This window comes from Myotis nattereri (assembly GCF_964212035.1).
Source record: "Myotis nattereri genome assembly, chromosome: 7".
Lineage (NCBI taxonomy): Eukaryota > Metazoa > Chordata > Mammalia > Chiroptera > Vespertilionidae > Myotis > Myotis nattereri.
In genome coordinates this window covers 70291228-70310014 of record NC_138082.1, presented here as the reverse complement: position 1 = coordinate 70310014, position 18787 = coordinate 70291228, and the positions used below count along the sequence as shown (strand labels likewise).

The window sequence follows — 18787 nt, the reverse complement described above, 5'->3', positions numbered from 1 at the left end:
AGGTAAGGGAGAATACAACAGTGAGAGAAAAAAATGGTAATTTCAAAGTTAGGAGAAACTGAAAATGATCATGAAGAGCAAGACAACCAGAAAGAGTTAAAGAACAAAACAAAAAAAAAAACAAAAACAGCAATGTGGTGCTCACAGTTGATAATAAGAAAGCAAGGAAATTTAAAAAGTTGTGTCCTTTGAAAACATGGATATGTTAGGCCCTTTGAGGATATTCCAGAGAGTTTTTTTCATACAAAGCCATGCTTGTTTCATTTGTTGGGATTTTACCAATTAGTTCACTGGGAATTCTGGACCCTGGACAGAAACTATCGGTTTTTAATGGCAATTACTGGAGACTCTTACTGTGCTAACCAAACCACAAATGGTGAGTAAGTAGGCCTATATATCTTCTGGCTTTTATCATTAAAAACACCACTAACTTATCATTGTGCCCTTACTAAAGAATCCAGGCTCAGCTGTAGAATCTCTCTCAATATAGTAGTCTGGACACTAACAATAGATCAATAATAATCCAAAATATAAAAGCCATTCTCTCTATCTGGCATATTCTTTTCTGTCCAATCTCCATTCAAAAGACAAGACATGGAACCACTACCATCCCCTGGCCTCTCCTGCCAGGTTTGATCAAATTATCCCTTATGGGATTTGCTTACGCTTCCATAATGCCTCTTATCTAAATTAGGCTTTCAGGACAGAGATGCTTTTTCTTAAAGTCCTTAACAGTTTTCTAACAAAAGATCAATAAATGCCCGTTGATTTTATAAAATGTCTTTATCTTTTTCTTTAGAAACTTTGGGGACAGTGAAATTGTGAATGCCTTAATAAGCATCAACACTATAATAACTCTAATTCAGAATTGTCGTTTTGCAGTTTCTAGATAATATGAAATTCCTAGAGAAAATACAAAAGCTTGAATCATCTGGCCGTGACAGAAAGTAACAACGTGCTCACAAAAGGATGGTGATATGTCAAAGGGCAGAGAAGCCAATCTGAAAGAGCAACCAATAGGTAAAGGTGGAAACATTTGAGCAAGAACATAAATAATGACAGCAGTGGATTATAACAAGTAATAAAAATCTGTGAGTCTATACTAACTTTAATATATAAATAAGAACAGCTTTTTTTTTTTACAGAAGAATTCCAATTAATTCAAATAGAAACAATGAGGAAGGCATCACTTCACCCAAGGGATCAAGGTTAACATCACTAATAAGAAGACATATTGACATGTGTCTCCTGATACAGTACACTGAGGAGGGCCCATTTCTTGTGTGATATTCTTGCTAAAAATGCATAACTTTGAGAAAATATCACACAAACCCAAATTGTGGGGCATTCTAAAAATAACAAAAAAAAAAAAAAAACCAAAACTGACCATGATTCTTCAAATGAACCCAGGTCAAGAACATAAACTAAAGCCAGGGATTGTCACGGATTGGAGGTCTAAGGAGACATGGCAAAGTAATGCAGCACTGAATCCTGAATAGGACGCCGGGATGGAGCTGGTCATTGGTGGGCAAATTCAGATAAAGTCTATAGTTTAGGTAATAATATTCATTATACTAATGTATACTTTTTGTTTTTATAATTGTATTATAGTTAAACAATATGTTAACATTAGGGAAAGCTGAGTGAAGGGTATATGGGAACTCTCTGCACTAGTTGTAAGCATTTTCTATAAGATTACAATTATTTCAAATAAAAAGTTGAAGAAAGTGTTTAAAAAAAAACTAACTAGTTCACGCAGTTAGCTGGGTTATACTCATCTTATGTGAGCACAGGTATGGAATCTAAAGACAACCTGTGGTAATCGAGCACGCAGTCGGCTTTCAGTCACAGCTTTCCCAAGGAAAGAAGATGAAACGCAAACCTAAATGTGATCCCATTTGTGTCTCAGCATGAGAATGTGTCTACTCATCAGGATCATATCTCTGCCATCTTCATTTCACTGTATTTTTCTTCTCCTTTTTGGTCTTGTCTTTTTTTTCTTTCCACATTTCCATAATGATCTGTGTGTAGCCCAGCAATATTGTTTTCGTCATGTGGCTGTTCCTTATTGCGCAGAATAATTTTCACGAGCTGCCTGCAGTGCCAAAGCTGACTGAAATAATCCGTATAGCATTTCCTCACCATAATTAGCAGAGCTCTCTTGCTTAGGTGACTTTTGGTGGCATGTCCCTATCCCAAGTCTCTGTTTATCACTACTGACTCTCTTCTGAGTCATTAAGACTTTTCTCTATACCTGCTTTCTCCCTTGATTCTGCCTTTATGTCCCAAAGGTGGGGGGGGGGGGGGGTTGTGGAGGCTGAGAGCCAGTGCACTGTTTGAATTCACCTTGGTCTCCTTCTCCCAAAGCCATGACCTGCAACAACAGTGCACTCCAAATTTCAGGGCCTATGCTCAGCTCTCTAGGGCCACCTTTTGTCTGCAATGCACCAAGTAAAATGTCTTTTCACTGTTACCCAGTGCAACCTTCTGTGGATTTCTGCAACTAAGGGGCTCTATACTGAGTCCCATGCTGACAGCCTAGTGTTAAATCTGTCAGCTCCTGTGTCTGACCCCCGACAAGGTTATTTCTTTGTGTTTTTGTTTTGTTTTGTTTTTATCTTGAGGGGCAAGATTTAAAAGTTAGAGCATTCTGAATAAAAATCCAAATTCCAGGCCTCCCTTGAATTATCTAAAGGTCCAGCTACCCTCAGGCCACACTCATACAAGGCCACAAACTGCTCCAGTTGAATATCGGCGGTCCCCTTAGACAGTGTGGGTGCTCTCTAATGTACATGTCACCCGGAGCTCCTTTTGACCGGCCTGGGTACTGAATGCTCTTGCGTTTGTAAAAATTCATAAAGGTCAGTCACACTTGTCTGAGTGCCATTACTTAAAATGATGAGCAAAGAAATCTAAGCAGCCTTTTCTCTGAATCTTGGGACCTCAGAAGCCCTGGCCTACGCATTTCCCTCAGTTTAACTATAAAAGAAGCACTACCTATCATTTTCTCCTGCCTGCAAAAGGGAGGGGGAAAGGGCAGGATTCTTGTCTCAGGTTCCTTTATATGTTGTCCTCCTTTGTAAGAAAATGCTATTATCCTTACTGTATGTTGAGCTCTATTCTCACTTTCACAGCGACCCTCCAGCATGGGTGTGAGACATGCCCTTACAGCCATTACTGTTGTATTTCAAAGGGAAGAGCGCTTTGCTAATCCTCTTTGGCATTCATCTCTAAATCTTGGTGAGCTCCGGTAGCTTCAATCTCTGAAAGTTTATTTTTGACTTAAGCGATTTTCTTGCAATTGCTACGTTTGTCAGGTGCCTCGCCAGCTTAACTGTTGTCTGAATAAGTTTTGTCTATTTTCTTTGGCTCTTCCTAGCAGGTTTTTAAGTCTGTTCCAAGGGTCACAACATGTCCTGCCCAAATGCCTTTGATTCTGAGCATGTAGTCAGTATTTATTTTTCACTTTACATAAAATATAAAGAACTCCCTTATACTCATTTTGAACCTTTTCTCATAGTGCTTATCCTATGGAAGGGAAAAAAAAAAAAAGCCATTCAGCAGACCTCTGTGCGGTGTGAGCAGAGTCCTAGTCGGGGAACATAAATCATTCCTTGTACTCACACATATACAAGTGACCCTTCCCCTTCCTGCTGTTTTCAATTACTCAGATTAATTTACATATTCCCAAACTTTCTGGCACCCCTCTGCTAAAGTACAGCAAACAAATTTAACGGTGAGTTCCAAATTCAACATTAATGCAAAATCTTCCAGTCTCAAATTTCATTTTGTCTGTCACTCTGAAATTTAATAACATTTTTGGTGTTTATTTCATATTTAACTTATTTCTAGGCATTATGTTGATTTTAGTACTGAAATTTTGGGAACCAAATTATTATAGGCGCTTTAAGGCAACATGAATGAAAAATGAACTGAACTCAAAGTCACAGGCAAATTCAATTTCTGTACAGGCATCTTGCAAATGTCTGCTAAATCACTTGTAAGCTCTTTATACAACAAATAAATTGGTTGAGATCTTTAACTTTAGTAGCTTATTTAAGTATTTCTAAAACTTTAAATTCCTGAGCTTTAAATCTCTTCATTTTCACCTAATGTCAGCTTGGTAGATGTCTTCCTTTCTTAAATCTAAAAACATAACATGTTTGAAAACCAAGAAAGCAAGTTAGGTAATCTTTTAAAACAGTACTTGTATTGATCATGTAGCCTTTTCAAGGTAATTTCTCTGGATGCCATGAAATATTTCCTCCATGATGCTGCTGCTCCTGGTATAAAATAAATAATATCAAAAATGGTTGATGTTTGGCACGAGACGGCCTATAAACTGAAAAAGAAACTGAGTGAGAATATTTTGGGGGCTAAATCTGTACTTTGGAATGCAGATTTGAATATCAGATTTTGAAACTAAAGTTGACTTTTTATCAAAGTACATAACAGAAGAGAGAGCTGAGCGAGAAAAGGAGCAATAAATAAATAAATAAATAAATAAATAAATAAATGGAACCAAATCCCAAATAATCGGCAAATAACTTAGGACCTAAAGTAACCCATTCAGTTTACTAGTAAACATATTTCCCTCAAAAACTTCATTGCTTTCTTCTTTCTCACAAATTCTCTGGGCTCTGGTACTTTTTTCTCTTACAACAGTTTTATAGAGCCTCGCTCCTCTCATTCTCTACTTACTTTTTCCTTTTAAGACCAACAAGAGCTCAGTAGACCCAAATGGCTTGGTTTTGTAGCCATAAGCAAACTTACCCTGAAACTCCAAATTCACACAATTATTAAACTAGTGTTTTATTGCTTGTTCTGGTGTTTGTGGTTTAGCTGTTTCTTCCTTCAGTCTACAAATGACGTTCACTGGAAAATAGTAGTTACGATAACATTTAGTCAGTGAATGTGTGCATAAATACAGAAGAATAAGCCAAGGGCCTTGATTGGGCAAGAGGAATACCTCTTAGCCAGGAGGCTCTCCGTTACTCACTACCCTATTCTTTTCTACAGTTTTCTTTGGATTTCCAGGGAGCATAATGAATATAGCCAATAGCAGTTCTCTTATAATTTCTTCCCTTTAATCAACTATTCATAAGTGGAACTTGACTAACAGCAAACAGTTTTCTGAGGATTGGGGACAATAAAACAGAAGTTCTTCCTTGAAAACACTGATGACTTCCTCAAGAAAAACAAACAAACACAAATGTGTCTTCACATAAGCCAGTGCCTATTCCTTCTGCTGTGATACTGGCTTGGAATGGTAGAAATCGCAGAAAAATTACTGCTGCCATATTTACCAATGCTTAAAACAGTGAGTGCTTTATTTTAACTCAATCCCCAAAGAATACTGTGAGTCAGACTCTATCAATTCCATTCTGCAGAAATGGTTTGTGTACTATGGGATAATGGAGAAGACTGTACTAATAATTCTGAAATAGAAAAAAGGTGATAAGAGGTGAGCAAGATTGCAGGGTCCATGCACCTTCTATTGGGAAACGTGCTTCATACAAATCTATCAGAGGTGCTGCAAAACAGAACACATTCATTTTTAAATAACCTCGTATGTTAACGCTAACCTCCAAAGAGAATAATGAGATTTTATGTCATGCCTTATCCTCCTAATATATTGAATGTTGCTGCATTCATTGTTATAAAAAATATCTTCCTAAATTAAAATTGTGAGTCACTCTTCTCCCTTTTCCTTACCTTCACTGCTACCCCCTTACTGAAACCACCAACGTCTCTCTCCAGGACAATTATCATAATCCCTTACCTGGATCACTATGTACCTTCTTGTCCTCCTCCATTCTGCAGTGAACATGATCTCTTAAATAATTAAGTTGTGTCATATCACGTCTGATTAGATATCAATTGCTGCCTATTGTAATAAGAACAAAATTCACATGCTTCACCTTGATCTGCATGGTTCTACCTAACAATTATCACTTCATTATAACTATGCCTTTCCCCGCACCTCTCTCCCAAACACAGTTCCCTTCAGACACACAGACCTTCTATCTTTCTCTAAAATGACAAATTCATAGCTTCCTCTCAAGGGTGAGTATTAAAAGCTCCTCCTCCAGAAGTACGCACAGCTTGTTCTGCTCCCTCTTATCACTGTTGTCTCAGCAAATGTCACCCTTCTCAAAAAGGCCTTCTGTGACTACATCCATCAATCCTCAGACCATGTCTCTCAATTACATTACATTCTTTTCCTTTCTTCTTAGCACAAGATATTACTTACTAGTTTATTTTTTTGGTTTATTGTCTGCCTCATCTCACATGAAAATGTAAGCCCCTTCAGGCCAATTTCATTGTCCAACTTGCTCACTTACTTCATTCCCAACACCTAGAACAGCACCCAACAGATATTTACTCAACTTTGTCCAATGGGTAAAAAAATAAATGAATGACTGCCAACCACAAAGATTGCTTTAGAGATCATATAATTTTAGTAAGAAAAAGTTGTTAAAAAAGTTAAAGCATCCTGAAAATGTAAGAGATATCTACTGCTACTAGCAATATATATTCAATTAATGGTATAAATCAATAATGTTTATTTATATAATGCATTATAGGCTGCAGTGTGTTTTCACATACATTATGTTCCTTGTAGTCATGGAAGGTGTTAAGAACACTGCTATGTCTCTCTTTTCAGAGTTGGTTGGAATAGTTTTCCATAAAGTTATGGAGGGGTTTTCACAGGCATCCAGAAGAAAATACACACAAGATAAAATTCTGGTGCCTTTCATAACCTGATGTTCTCTCAGCAATGAGAACAACAAGGGGAGTGGACAAAGTGCTAAGATTCTGATACTTAATATTATCAGAATTCATTTCAAAAATTTGACAATCATTAGCAAGTGTAAACAGGAAGAAAACACCCTAGTAAGGGAAAGAACTATAGAATAGAATGGACAGAAGTAAAATGGTTGTTTTAAGTGTCCCTCTTTTTAATGTTGGTCAATGTTAGATAGACACCGTATTCTCTCCCAAGTAAGAACTATATGCCACTAGTATTATGGGCCCTTAACTGGTACTGGTGAACTGCTAGCCAGCTTTTGTGTTAAAATGACAATATAAAAACTCAGCAGAAGGACCTAAATTCTGAGTTAGCGATTCTATCTATAAATCTTACTTATTTTTTTATGAAAATCTCAGAAATACAGTTCCCGTTAGACATGATCTGTAATAACTTCTCCTGATGAGGTGAAAATCTCACCCATGAACTAACATCATTTTAACTATACTTAATTTTTTAAAATACTTTTATTGATTTCAGAGAGAGGGTGGGAGAGAGAGAGAGTGAGAGAAGGATAGAAACATCAACTATGAGAGAATCATGGATTTCTTGCCTCCTGCATGTCCCCTCCTGGGATAGAGCCCGAAACCCGGACCAGAGCTTAAAATTAATAGAGCTAAATAAAGTAAAATATTTTAATGACACGTATTTCCTATTTTAACATTTTTATACGGATAAAATATACCATTAAAAGCTTTAGAAAAATGCACACAAGTTTTGAGATAATCTAAAAACCAAATATTTTTTAAATCTCTAGAATTTATATTTTACAAAAGTGTGAGGTTTCCTAATTGCCTGAGTTACTTGATCTGTGTGGATTGAAGCATAAGTAAATTCTTAGTGTGAATGTTCTCTCTCTTAGACTCTTTGTCCTTCCTCTCCTTATATATCCTAATTTCTAAAGATGACAGATCATTCTAAACCATTTCTGTTATTAGCCTTCTGCCTACAGTTTCGCTTTTTTTGCAAGTATATTAAAATACCCCGGGAACACTCAAAGCAAGCAACCACAACTAAGTTTCCCTTCCCTCTCCCCAGTCCTATTTTTAGTTTTCTTTTTCTCATTTTAAGAAAAAGGGCTAAGATGACAAATTGTCATTAAAGAAAAACTCAGCGGTAGAAAAATTCTTAAGGAATTATGTATGCGTATTTCTAAAGTTCAGCTGTCTTGGAAGTCTTGAAGATGTCAATGCAATGTGGGAAAGTTAGGAAGAAGTTTCCTATTGATTGTAAGAATAAGACAAGAGATGATCTGTGGGACCTTGATCTTACCTAAAGAAGAAACGTATTTCAACTAAAATGAGGTCGCGTTTCAACAATACTTGTCTTTGGTCTGAAGACTAAGCCAGCCAGGACAATGAGGTGCATGCAACTCCGGAAGAGATGTCCGACTGTTAATAAGAATGCGTTGTGAGATAAAATGTAATGCCGGTATCTTAGCAAGGCCACCGCTCTTATCTTCTTCAAGAAATTTCTGTTTTTCATTTTTTTTCTTTCTTAACAAAATTAGAAAGACTCTCATCTGAAAAACTACTTTCCCAACTCCTTTTCTGTAAAAGACATAGTTATAATATTCACATTATAAAAGGAAAATTTTGCCTTGACTGGTTTGGCTCAATGGATAGAGCATCGGCCTGCGGACTGAAGGGTCCCAGGTTCGATTCCGGTCAAGGGCATGTACCTTGGTTGTGGGCACATCCCCAGTAGGGAGTGTGCAGGAGGCAGCTGATCGATGTTTCTCTCTCATCGATGTTTCTAACTCTCTATCCTTCTCCCTTCCTCTCTGTAAAAAATCAATAAAAAAGGAAACTTTTATATATACACTAGAGGCCCGGTGCACAAAAATTTGTGCACTTGGGGGGAGGGGGTGTGCCTCAGCCCGGCCTGCGTCCATTCACAGTCCAGGACCCCTTGGGGGATGTCCACCTGTCGACTTAGGCCCACTCCCCGAGTGATCAGGCCTAAGCTTGCAGTCAGACATCCTTCTGGCAGCCAGGGGGATGTCTGACTAAAGCAGGCGTCCTCAAACTACGGCCTGCGGGCCACATGCAAACAAAAATACTGTATTTGTTCCCATTTTGTTTTTTTTTTACTTCAAAATAAGATATGTGCAGTGTGCATAGGAATTTGTTCATAGTTTTTTTAAAACTATAATCCGGCCCACTAACGGTCTGAGGGACAGTGAACTGGCCCCCTGTTTAAAAAGTTTGAGGACCCCTGGACTAAAGGCTTAGGCCTCCAAGGGATCAGGTCTAAACTGTTAGTTGGACGTTCTTAGTGCTACCACGGAGGTGGGCGAGGCTCCTGCCACCACCTCTGCGCTGGCCAGCCATGAGCCAGCTTCTGGCTGAGTGGCACTCCCCATATGGAAGTGCACTTTCCACCAGAGGGCAGCTCCTGCATTGAGCGTCAGCCCCCTGGTTGCCAGTGCACATCATAGCAACCAGTGATTCTGCCTTTCAGTCAATGTGCATATTAGCCTTTTATTGTTATTATATAGGATGTCCCTATCTCCCCCCTTTTGCCCCCTCTACCCAGCTCTTGCCCCCCACTTCTCTCTGGCCATCACCATGCTGTTGTCTGTGTCCATGGGTTGTGCATATATATATTTTGACTAATCCCTTCTTTAAATTCACTTCTTTAAATTTTTATTTTCAGATAAGTGATTATAACTGCACCATTATATATTTTCTATTATATCATTTAGAATTAAGATTTTTTTAATTGAACCCTTGTAAATTTTAGCACAATTTAATAGATTATGCTAGAAGCAATTAGGAGATTTTTCATGTAATGCAAATACATTTCAATTAATATTTTATTAATTTTTAATTTTTTAATATTTTAATTTGAAATAATCTCATACATGTAAAAAGAACTATAAAATACTACAGCATATTATATGTTCCCTTCACCCAATTTCTTAGGTGTTAATAATTTAAACATAACCATTATACAACTAATAAAATTTGGAATATATTTTTCTTATAATCTCTTTAATGTTACTTAATGCATTTACCTTGTTTTTGTTAATCTTCACCCAAGGATATTTTTCCATTGAATTTTAGAGAGAGTGAAGGGAAAGGGAGAGACACATTGGTTGGTTGCTTCCTGCACATGCTTTGATAGGGACTGGGGATCAAGCCAGCAACTGAGGTACATGCCCCTGACTGGAATCTAACCTGGGACCCTTCAGTCCAAGAGCTAATGCTCTATCCACTGAGCAAAACAGGCTTCAGCTTAATTCATTTACTTTTAATCTGTATGTGTCTTTATATTTAAAGTGGGTTTTGTTTTTGATTCACCCTCATAATCTGTCTTTTAATTGGTGCATTTATGTCACTGACTTTCAGAGTGCTTACTGATAGAGTTACTGCCATATCAGGCGGCTTCTGGGGCTTCTGGGTGGGGCTGCCTTGCCGCCCGAGACCCACCGATGATCGGGTCCCCGGTGGCAAGGCGGGGCCAGCTCCTGGGGGTGGCCCTGCCCTGGATGGCAGCAAGCTGGCGGCTTGCGCTGTCCCGCCCTGCCTACAGTATGCAAATTAGCCACATCTTGGTTGGCAGTTAATTTGCATATCGCTCTTATTAGCCAATGGGAGGAGTAGCAAAGGTACGGCCAATTATCATGTTTGTCTATTATTAGATAGGATGACTATATCCAAGCTTATAAGCTGAGAAAAATAAGACTAAACAGATGACATTACAGTAAGAATTCATTAATTAAAATTATGTTTCATTGTTTCTGTAGTAAAGACACCTTTAACCACTGTTATATATTTACAGCTATTTGGAATATTTGAAAAAATGTAGCTGATATATAATTATTTCACAAATATGAGTGGCCAAGTCATTGAACAATATAAGTAACATAAGCATTACCAACCTAAAAATTAGCCTTTTGCTCTGATAATACAAGAATCTGACCTACTGAGAAATCAGCAATAAATGAATGGGCCCATTTATCTGATGATGGCATTGCATTTTTTAAAACCTATAACTGCACAGTGAATTGCAGACTAAAACTAAGTTGAGGTAATCACATGAGAAAGTTGTTAGGGTCATGTTGGAAAGCACACTAACTCCTGTTGTCTGTGTTATCACTGAAATGATTCCCTCTTCTAGCCTGTAAGGAGGGAATGTCTTGACTTTGAAACAACACTTTGGAATGTGTTTTAACTTTTAAAAGTATTTTATAAAATGAGAAAACAACAAATCTTAATTTCAATAAAGTAATCTTTGAGCATGAATAAATTCAGAGCATGTATGCATTTGTATTATTTTAAAAATATTTTTATTGATTTTTATAGAGAGAGGGAGAGGGAGAGGGAGGGGGAGAGGGAGGGGGAGGAGGATGGGAGGGGGAGGGGGTGGGGGAGAGAGGGAGAAACATCAATGTGAGAAGACATCTATCATCTGCCTCCTGCTTGCCAGTAACAGGGGTTGAGCTCCAAACCAGACATGTGCCCTAACTGGGAACCCACCAACAACCTTAGATGCTTGGGATTATGCCCAACCAACTGAGCCACACAGGCCAGGGCTGTATTCATATTCTAGTAGTGCTTTAAATTCTTAGGCTACTCCAGGATATCAATATATAATTGCTACCAAATATATTTAATGTGCCTGTTATTATAGACACAATGGAAAAGGCACATATGATTTGCTCTATAAAGTATAGATAAAAGTGTTATACGTAAGTCTTTCAGGGAAATATGCTATTATTTTTTTACCATAAAAGTCAACTAATAGGTTTTTAATGCAAGATCAGTTTAACTGTTACCAGTTCTTACTGGCTACTCTCTAATAGTTTGGTTCCCCTTCAATTACTACTCAATTTCATTAATTATTAGTCTGGAGGCTTAGTCAGAATAATTGGGTTTCTATACAGATAGCCTAAATCAATAGGATGGAGAGAAACTATATTTTGGTATCATTGAATTGAGAACAGTGTAATAAATAAAACATATTTTCTAACTCAGCCTTCTAGTTATGCCAAGCGGGAAAGGGAGGCCACCAAATCATTTATGAAGAGAAAATATAGATCTAAAATTGTGACAGCAGTTTATAGCAGAAAAACATCTAATGAAAAATATATATAAATTTTGAAGATCTAAGTTTGCTTGTTCTGATGTGTTGTAAAATCTTCCTCTTTTTATAATGTAGAGGGTTCCGAGGTACTTGGAGAGGTTACCATTTATTCAAGTGAGAAAGCACAGTAGAGTGAGAACGGTGAGTAAATATTATGGCAAGCACAGTACTTTCCAAAGCAAGTGAAGTAAATATATTCATTGGCACACATGTAAATTAGTCCAAAAAGTAACTTTTGAAAAACTCAAATTAATTTTTTAGAGATATGTTCATGCATTTGTATTTAATGTTCAAATAGTTGAACTTTTTTTCCCCCAAGGAATTAAAAAGCTCAAAATATCACCTTCCAAAATAGAGTAACTGGAGAATGTCTCCAAAGGCTGAAGATGGTAAGATTTGTGATTGCTATGTTCCAATTTCACTGCTATGCCTCTGGTTAATGGGTTGCTGTATAGGTTAAATTTGGAGACTAACAAACCACATGAAAATGTAAGGTAGCTCCACAGAGGATAAAAGGTATCATGACTCTTCTCTGTTTGGTTGGTTGTAGATTAATCTTGTCCTCCCTTTCCTACCAAACAAACAAAACCCCCAAGTTTTGATGTTTGCACTTTCTGTACAACAAGGCAGTTTGCCATTATTCTTAGATTAAATGTGGGGAGCTAGATTTCTTCAGAGAATGTAAGAATAGTTTATGAACTACCTAAAGTAAACATGACTATTTCCTGGCAGAAGTTTGGTCCAACATAGATTCTGATTAACTGATTATAAGAGTCCGCAAACTTTGCTTCAGTATTCTAGCTATGAAAAATACTGTTTCAAAGTATAAGCATTGGTTCATTATAATTACAGGCATTTCAAACACAAATGCATTTTGACATCTATTTCTTCCACTATCAGATTCTATTACAACAAAATATTTATTATATTTGAAATGAATTCAACAGAATAGTGCATGCTGGAAGTTGAAAAATAACTCAACAGTTTCTTCATTTCGTATTTTTGTCAAGGAAGAAGTAATCACAAAAGTAGATATATATTGTCTTACTTTTTGTGGGGAAGGGTTGTTTATTGTCTTACATTTTGAAAAACAAAAGTTTATCTTAAAAATCTCCAATTTTCAGGCTAAATTCGTGTTTTTATAGATATTTTTCCCGAAGTAGCCATTTTAAAGAAGATTATATATGTATATTTATATATACTATACATATATATTTATATTTATATACACACACACTAGGTTGGTTCCATTTACTATGAAATTAGTTTAATTAATGACATGTTCATACAATCATGTTTAAGTTTCAGTACTAATTCTACTTTCATGAATGAATCTATCTAGAACGAAGATGCGTTTCCTTTGTACAGGAATTGTTTTGACAGACCACCACAGAAGATAGAGAAATCAATCAATACATCTAGTTGGTACTTTTTACTACACAGAATCCCTATAACTAGGAAGGATTTTTAAAAAGTGAAGGCACATTTTATAAAAGATGTAAAAATTAATAGCAAAATCGTGAAAAAAAATCTGGATCATAGAAACTTAGAGAACAAAGGGAAGATATAGATACCTCTCATGATGTGGTAGAAGACCAAGTCATGTTTAGTCCATGTGACTTTATTTTGATTTATTTTTAATTGAATGTAGTGGGGTGACATAGGTTAATAAAAGTATATAGGCTTCAGGTGTACAATTGTATATTACACCATCTGTATATTTCATTGTGTTCATCACCCCAAATCAGGTCCTTCCATCACTTTTAACCCCCCCCCCAAGTCCCCTCTTACCTCAGCCCCCTTTTGGTTTAGTAATCACCATACTGTTATTAGTGTCTATGAGTTTTGGTTTTATGCTTGTGTGTGTGTTTTCTTAATCCTTTCACCTTTTTCTCCAGTCTCCCAAGCCCTCCCCCTGCCCTTAGCTGTCAGTCTGCTGTTCTCTGTATCAATGAGTCTATTTTTATTTTATTTGTTACTTAATTTTGTTTATTAGGTTTTACATATGAGTGAAATCGTACGGTACTTGTCTCTTCTGCCTGGCTTAATTCACTTAGCATAATACTCTCCAGGTCCACCCATGCTGTTGCAAAAGGTAAGATTTCCTCCTTTTGCTGGCTGAGTATTATCCCATCATGTAAATGTTCCACAGCTTTTTTTAGCCACTCATCTACTAATGGGCACTTGGACTGTTTCTAAATCTTGGCTATTATAAATAACGCTGCAATGAACATAGGGCTGCATATATTCTTTCAAATTAGTGTTTTGGGATTCTTCAGATATATTCCCAGAAGTGGAATCGGCAACTCATTAGGCAGTTTCATTTTTAATTTTTTGAGGTAACTCTATACTGCTTTCCACGGTGGCTGCACCAACCTGCACTCCCACCAACAGTGCACAAGGGTTCCCTTTTCTCCACATCCCCACCAATACTTGTTTGTTGACTTACTGATGATAGCCATTCTGACAGTTGTGAGGTTAAATGGAACTTACCTTTATGGTACACCCTAAGCTCCAAAAAGAAATTGATAAGGCAAGTAGCAAGAAACTGAAGTCCTGGATTCAAGACATTTGGAAACTAAAAGTCTCTGCATGTCTCCACTCTGACTGACAAGTAATATCAATTTCTTAAGTATATATTAACTATATCATTCATCCCCCACTCTTTCTAAGATTTTTTTTACATCCAATTAAAAAAATCACTTCCATCTTAATGATTCTAGCATAGTTAACATTTAAGTTTTCTGCAACACTTTCTCATGTCTTCTCATACTTAGAGTTTAATTATATCTAGCCTCACATTGATGGAAGTCTCTTCAAATTACTTTACAATGCAAACATTTTCATAAGAGACTTATTATGAAATCAGAAGAAATGGTTTATTTTAAGAAATTATCATTTTGCCTAAGGACACTTTAATCTCTTCCCTAAGAAACAGTCATTTGAATTCGGCCTCTTCCTAAAGTCATTTGGCTGTCTCCCCACTCCTCTTTCCTTCCCTTGGTCTGTTTCTGAAATTCATTCTTTTCTCTTGTTTTAACCCATCAAATTTCTTCTTCATTTCCTCACTGTCTCCTCTCCGTGTACCAGTGTCGATGTGAGAGACCTCAAAGACATCTCTTCAAAAGCGATCTCTTCAAAGAGACCTCTTCTAAACAAAACTTCTATGATATTTCTGGATATAAAGAGACGAGGATTGCAGTTCACTCTTCTTTCAAGAGAGAAAAATTAAGATTTTTACATACACCTGATTGCCATTTTTAGATAATTTTATAGATGTACATATTTAAATGATTATAAGACCAGGAACTTTTATGACTTGTAAATATGTCTCCACATCTTGTAAGACTCAGGAATTTAAGAATTCAACAGCCCATCCCCCTCTTATCAGAAAATTTAACAATTTAAAATATGTTTCTCTTTAAGTCTTACTCCTTCTCAAGCCATACTCTAATATGACATGGCTTTGTTACATAACTTATTGGTTGATCCTAAGTGAATAAGATTTATCCTCTGCTTTTGCTGTTAAGAGTTACAAAAATGTTTCCTTTTTCAGATGGGATAAAATCTAATAAGAACTGGCATGTACATTAGCTTAACCCTACACTAAAATCAGTATTAAACTAAAAAAAAATTAGCAATATAGAATTAAAGGACAAGTGGATGGGTACAAACTGAATAGAAGCATGCAAGTTATTTTTCTGTTCTTAAAAATGTTTGAATTGATGCTTAAAAACGTACACAGGAAAGAGCAACACAGGTAGAGAGTAGTACAACCATGTCTACTGAGTCCACACAGCTAAGAAGCTACCCATTACTCAAGATGTGTTTGGAGAACCTGAGAGTGATTTCTCATTTTCTGGCATGAATCTCTAGCTCTCGCATTAGAAAACACACCTGTATAATTCGCATGCCTCTTTTATTCTTCAAGGACAATTGACATGAGCCTGTGCAAAAGCAAACCTCTTTTTTGAATTTACTAGTACATTCCTATATCTTGTTCAGCATGTCATGAAGAAGTTTGTCATAATGCAGCACCACTTTCTTTTCTAACTTTCAACAAAATTTCGTATCATTTTTCCTTTTGTACAAATAAGACCCATCCTTTTTACTTTTGGTAACTAGCTGTGACAATTTTAGGTCTTTTCTAACAGTTTTGAAAGTTGTGTTTAATATATATATGAGAGTTGGTCTACAACTAATTTTACTTGTGCTACCTGATATAAGTACCTCTTATGCCGACAGGGTGATACAACATGACACTATTTCAGTTTAAGGAAAAAAGTAACCACCCTTTCCCATGTGTCCTGCTTGTATAATAGATGACAGCCCCCGCCCCTTCCATGGAACTAGATTGTAGTCCTTTGAGTTCTTAGTTTCCTATCTCAGAAGAAGGTTGGGGGACAACATGTTTAACTTTTTATTATATTTAAAATCCTCTTCAGTATTCAGTAGAGCAATAGCTCTATCCCTCCTAAACACCTACAAAACAACTGAGGCTTGAGCTCTAGATGAGGTCAATTTCTGGAGACTGGGGACTGGATCAGAAAAAGCCCAACAGCAGTAGTCTGCCAGTGCCATGGCTTTGCCAGCACACAGGGCTGCAAAGCTGCATTCTGTTCACCTGCTCTGGTCCAATTTCAAACATTCTTCCGAAGAAGGGCTGAGAGCTCTGTGCTCCAAATCAAAACATCATCATCATGTCAAGATAAAGCTATGGCCTTCCATTTTATCCATATGGTTTTCACTGTTCCATGCCAACTTCAAGGCAAGTTAAGGCAAGTTCAGAAGCTATGTGGTTAGGTGGCAATGATACGTTTAAAATAGCTCGTAAATGTCAGACTTTCTGAAGGAACTCGTATTAGTTTCATTACTAGTAAAGGAAATGACCTGTGTGGGTACATTATACAGAATATCATCTGGTTGCCAACAGCAGGTTGGTTAGAAACACTACAGTTTATTCCTCTGTTTTACCCCATAACGAAGCAATAATTTTTGGTCAATTCATAATTCGCTTCATATAAGCACAGTCATCAAATCTTCCAGGGCAACATTTTGCCTCGTTTCTTGGCATTGGGATGCAGGTAGCATTCCAATCTTTCTTACTTCTCCTTATTGTAATTAACCCCCCACCCACATCCCCAACAAGCTGAAATATACCAGTCAATGTGAACTCCTGGTAAAAAGAAACCGAGATCTATGAGACTGCTTTCACTCCCAGCAGTTAACCATTCCAATGCCAGGCACCCAAATATCTGTTCACTATTTTTTTTTTTCTTGTTTGTTTTTCACGCGTGCAACTGCTCTCAATGATTATCAAACTTGCACCGGGATTTCTGGATTTCCACATCAAAAGTTTACAGAATCCAGGTTTCTTAAGCCCCCCACCTCCTCTCTCCTCTGCTCTCCATACACATTCCCCTTCAAACTTCTACCATTCCTCAGCTCTTATTTGGCGAAAAAGCAAGGGCAAGATGCCAGGGAGGGGTGATCAGCCCCAGGTACCACGAGCTGTATCACACACCTTCGGAATAAAAAAAAACCACACCAAACAAACAAAAAAGTCAAGTTCAAGTAGGTGTCTGTGTTCAAAAGCGCCCTGATAGCCCTAGCCTCTCCGCTGCTGACACGGCTCTCGCGGAGTCCACCCCCAGGCAGGGGCTACAGAAACCTAAGGGGCTTGGGTGGGCGCTTACGCCTCTCCACCACGCAAGGTGCAGCGGGCAAGGTAGTGAACCCAGGGCTGAGTTGAGGGAGCAGCCACCTAACGCAGAGAATCCGGAGCCCGCAAAAGCTCGGAGCCGGGAGTCCGCGCCGAGGGAAGTCTTGGGAAAGCGAATTCTTATTCCAACATCTGCAGCGCTTGGGATGCGCGGGCAGACGCGCGCGGTCCATCCAAACACTCCCGGGCGGGGGGGGCAAGTCAGGACCGGTCCACGGCCACAGGAGAAAGCCGTGGGCGAGCCGAGGACTCCGGCCCCGGTTCCGAAAGCCCCCACCGCACCCCTCACCCTCCAGGAGGCCGGCGCACCGCAGCCAACCGGACCCGGGGCGCGGGGCCGCGAGGACTTAAGTTTCCCACTCACTTATCTGCCAGCATCTTCCCGCAGGAAAACCCAGAAGGAGGAAGAAAGGGGAGAGGTGGTCTCCTTACCTCGGTCGGCTCCCACGGTCAGCACCTTGGCGATCGGCAGTAATCCCGAGAGAGTGAGGAAGGCGAGGAGGAACTCGGACATCGCGGTCGCCCGGGAGGGAAGCCTGCGCTGGAGACGGCTCGGCGGCACCCTCGGCCCCGCGGCGGCGGCTCGGAGCCCGGGAGGGAGCAGCGTCATTTACAAATGTCACTGGAAATGCTTCAGCTCCAGGAACCCGGCCCGTCTGCCCGCTCCTGCCTGGAGCAGGATGTGGAAGGTGCACGGATGCGCGCGTGGGGGAGAGGCAGCGCGTGTGAGCGCGAGCGAGTGAGCGAGCGAGCCCGTGTGTCTTGACTTTTCAATGCAGGGTACGTCTGATCTTACATCACGCAAGAGGGGCAGGGAGCGGTGCCAGCGGCGGGGAGTGCACTGATGGATCGCAGAGGCAGCCACACACACACCCCTTCGTCGCCCACATCCATCACGTCTATTACTTAGTAAGAGGCATTTAACACAACAGGAAAATACCACCGCGAACGGGGAGCGCCACAAATCACGGTGATGTCGGTCTCCTTGAAGGGGAAGTAACTCCACGCTGGTTCTGTAGGGATCTGAGTCTTTAGGGAAGAGGTGGGGGAGGAGAGGAGGGGTTCTGCATTGGGCTGAGCCAGCCGGGCGCCCGGGAAGCTCCGCAGTTAACAGCCAGCTGGAGATGAGCAGCTCCAGCGCCGGGCGCTTCTCTCCGCCAAGC

At 38.9% G+C, this 18787-nt stretch overlaps 1 protein-coding gene across 2 annotated transcripts in view; it reads right to left on the bottom strand.

Annotated features, from left to right (window-relative positions):
• Nucleotides 1–18369, bottom strand: part of LRP1B (LDL receptor related protein 1B) — a 1698272-nt gene extending 1679903 nt beyond the window's left edge. For both annotated transcript variants that reach the window (XM_081095916.1, XM_081095917.1), the window contains exon 1: nt 18057–18369. In XM_081095916.1, the coding sequence (XP_080952042.1) occupies nt 18057–18234 (178 nt within the window). In that variant the 5' untranslated portion in view covers nt 18235–18369. The remainder of the gene's footprint in view (nt 1–18056) is intronic.
• Between the last annotated feature and the right edge of the window lie 418 nt (nt 18370–18787).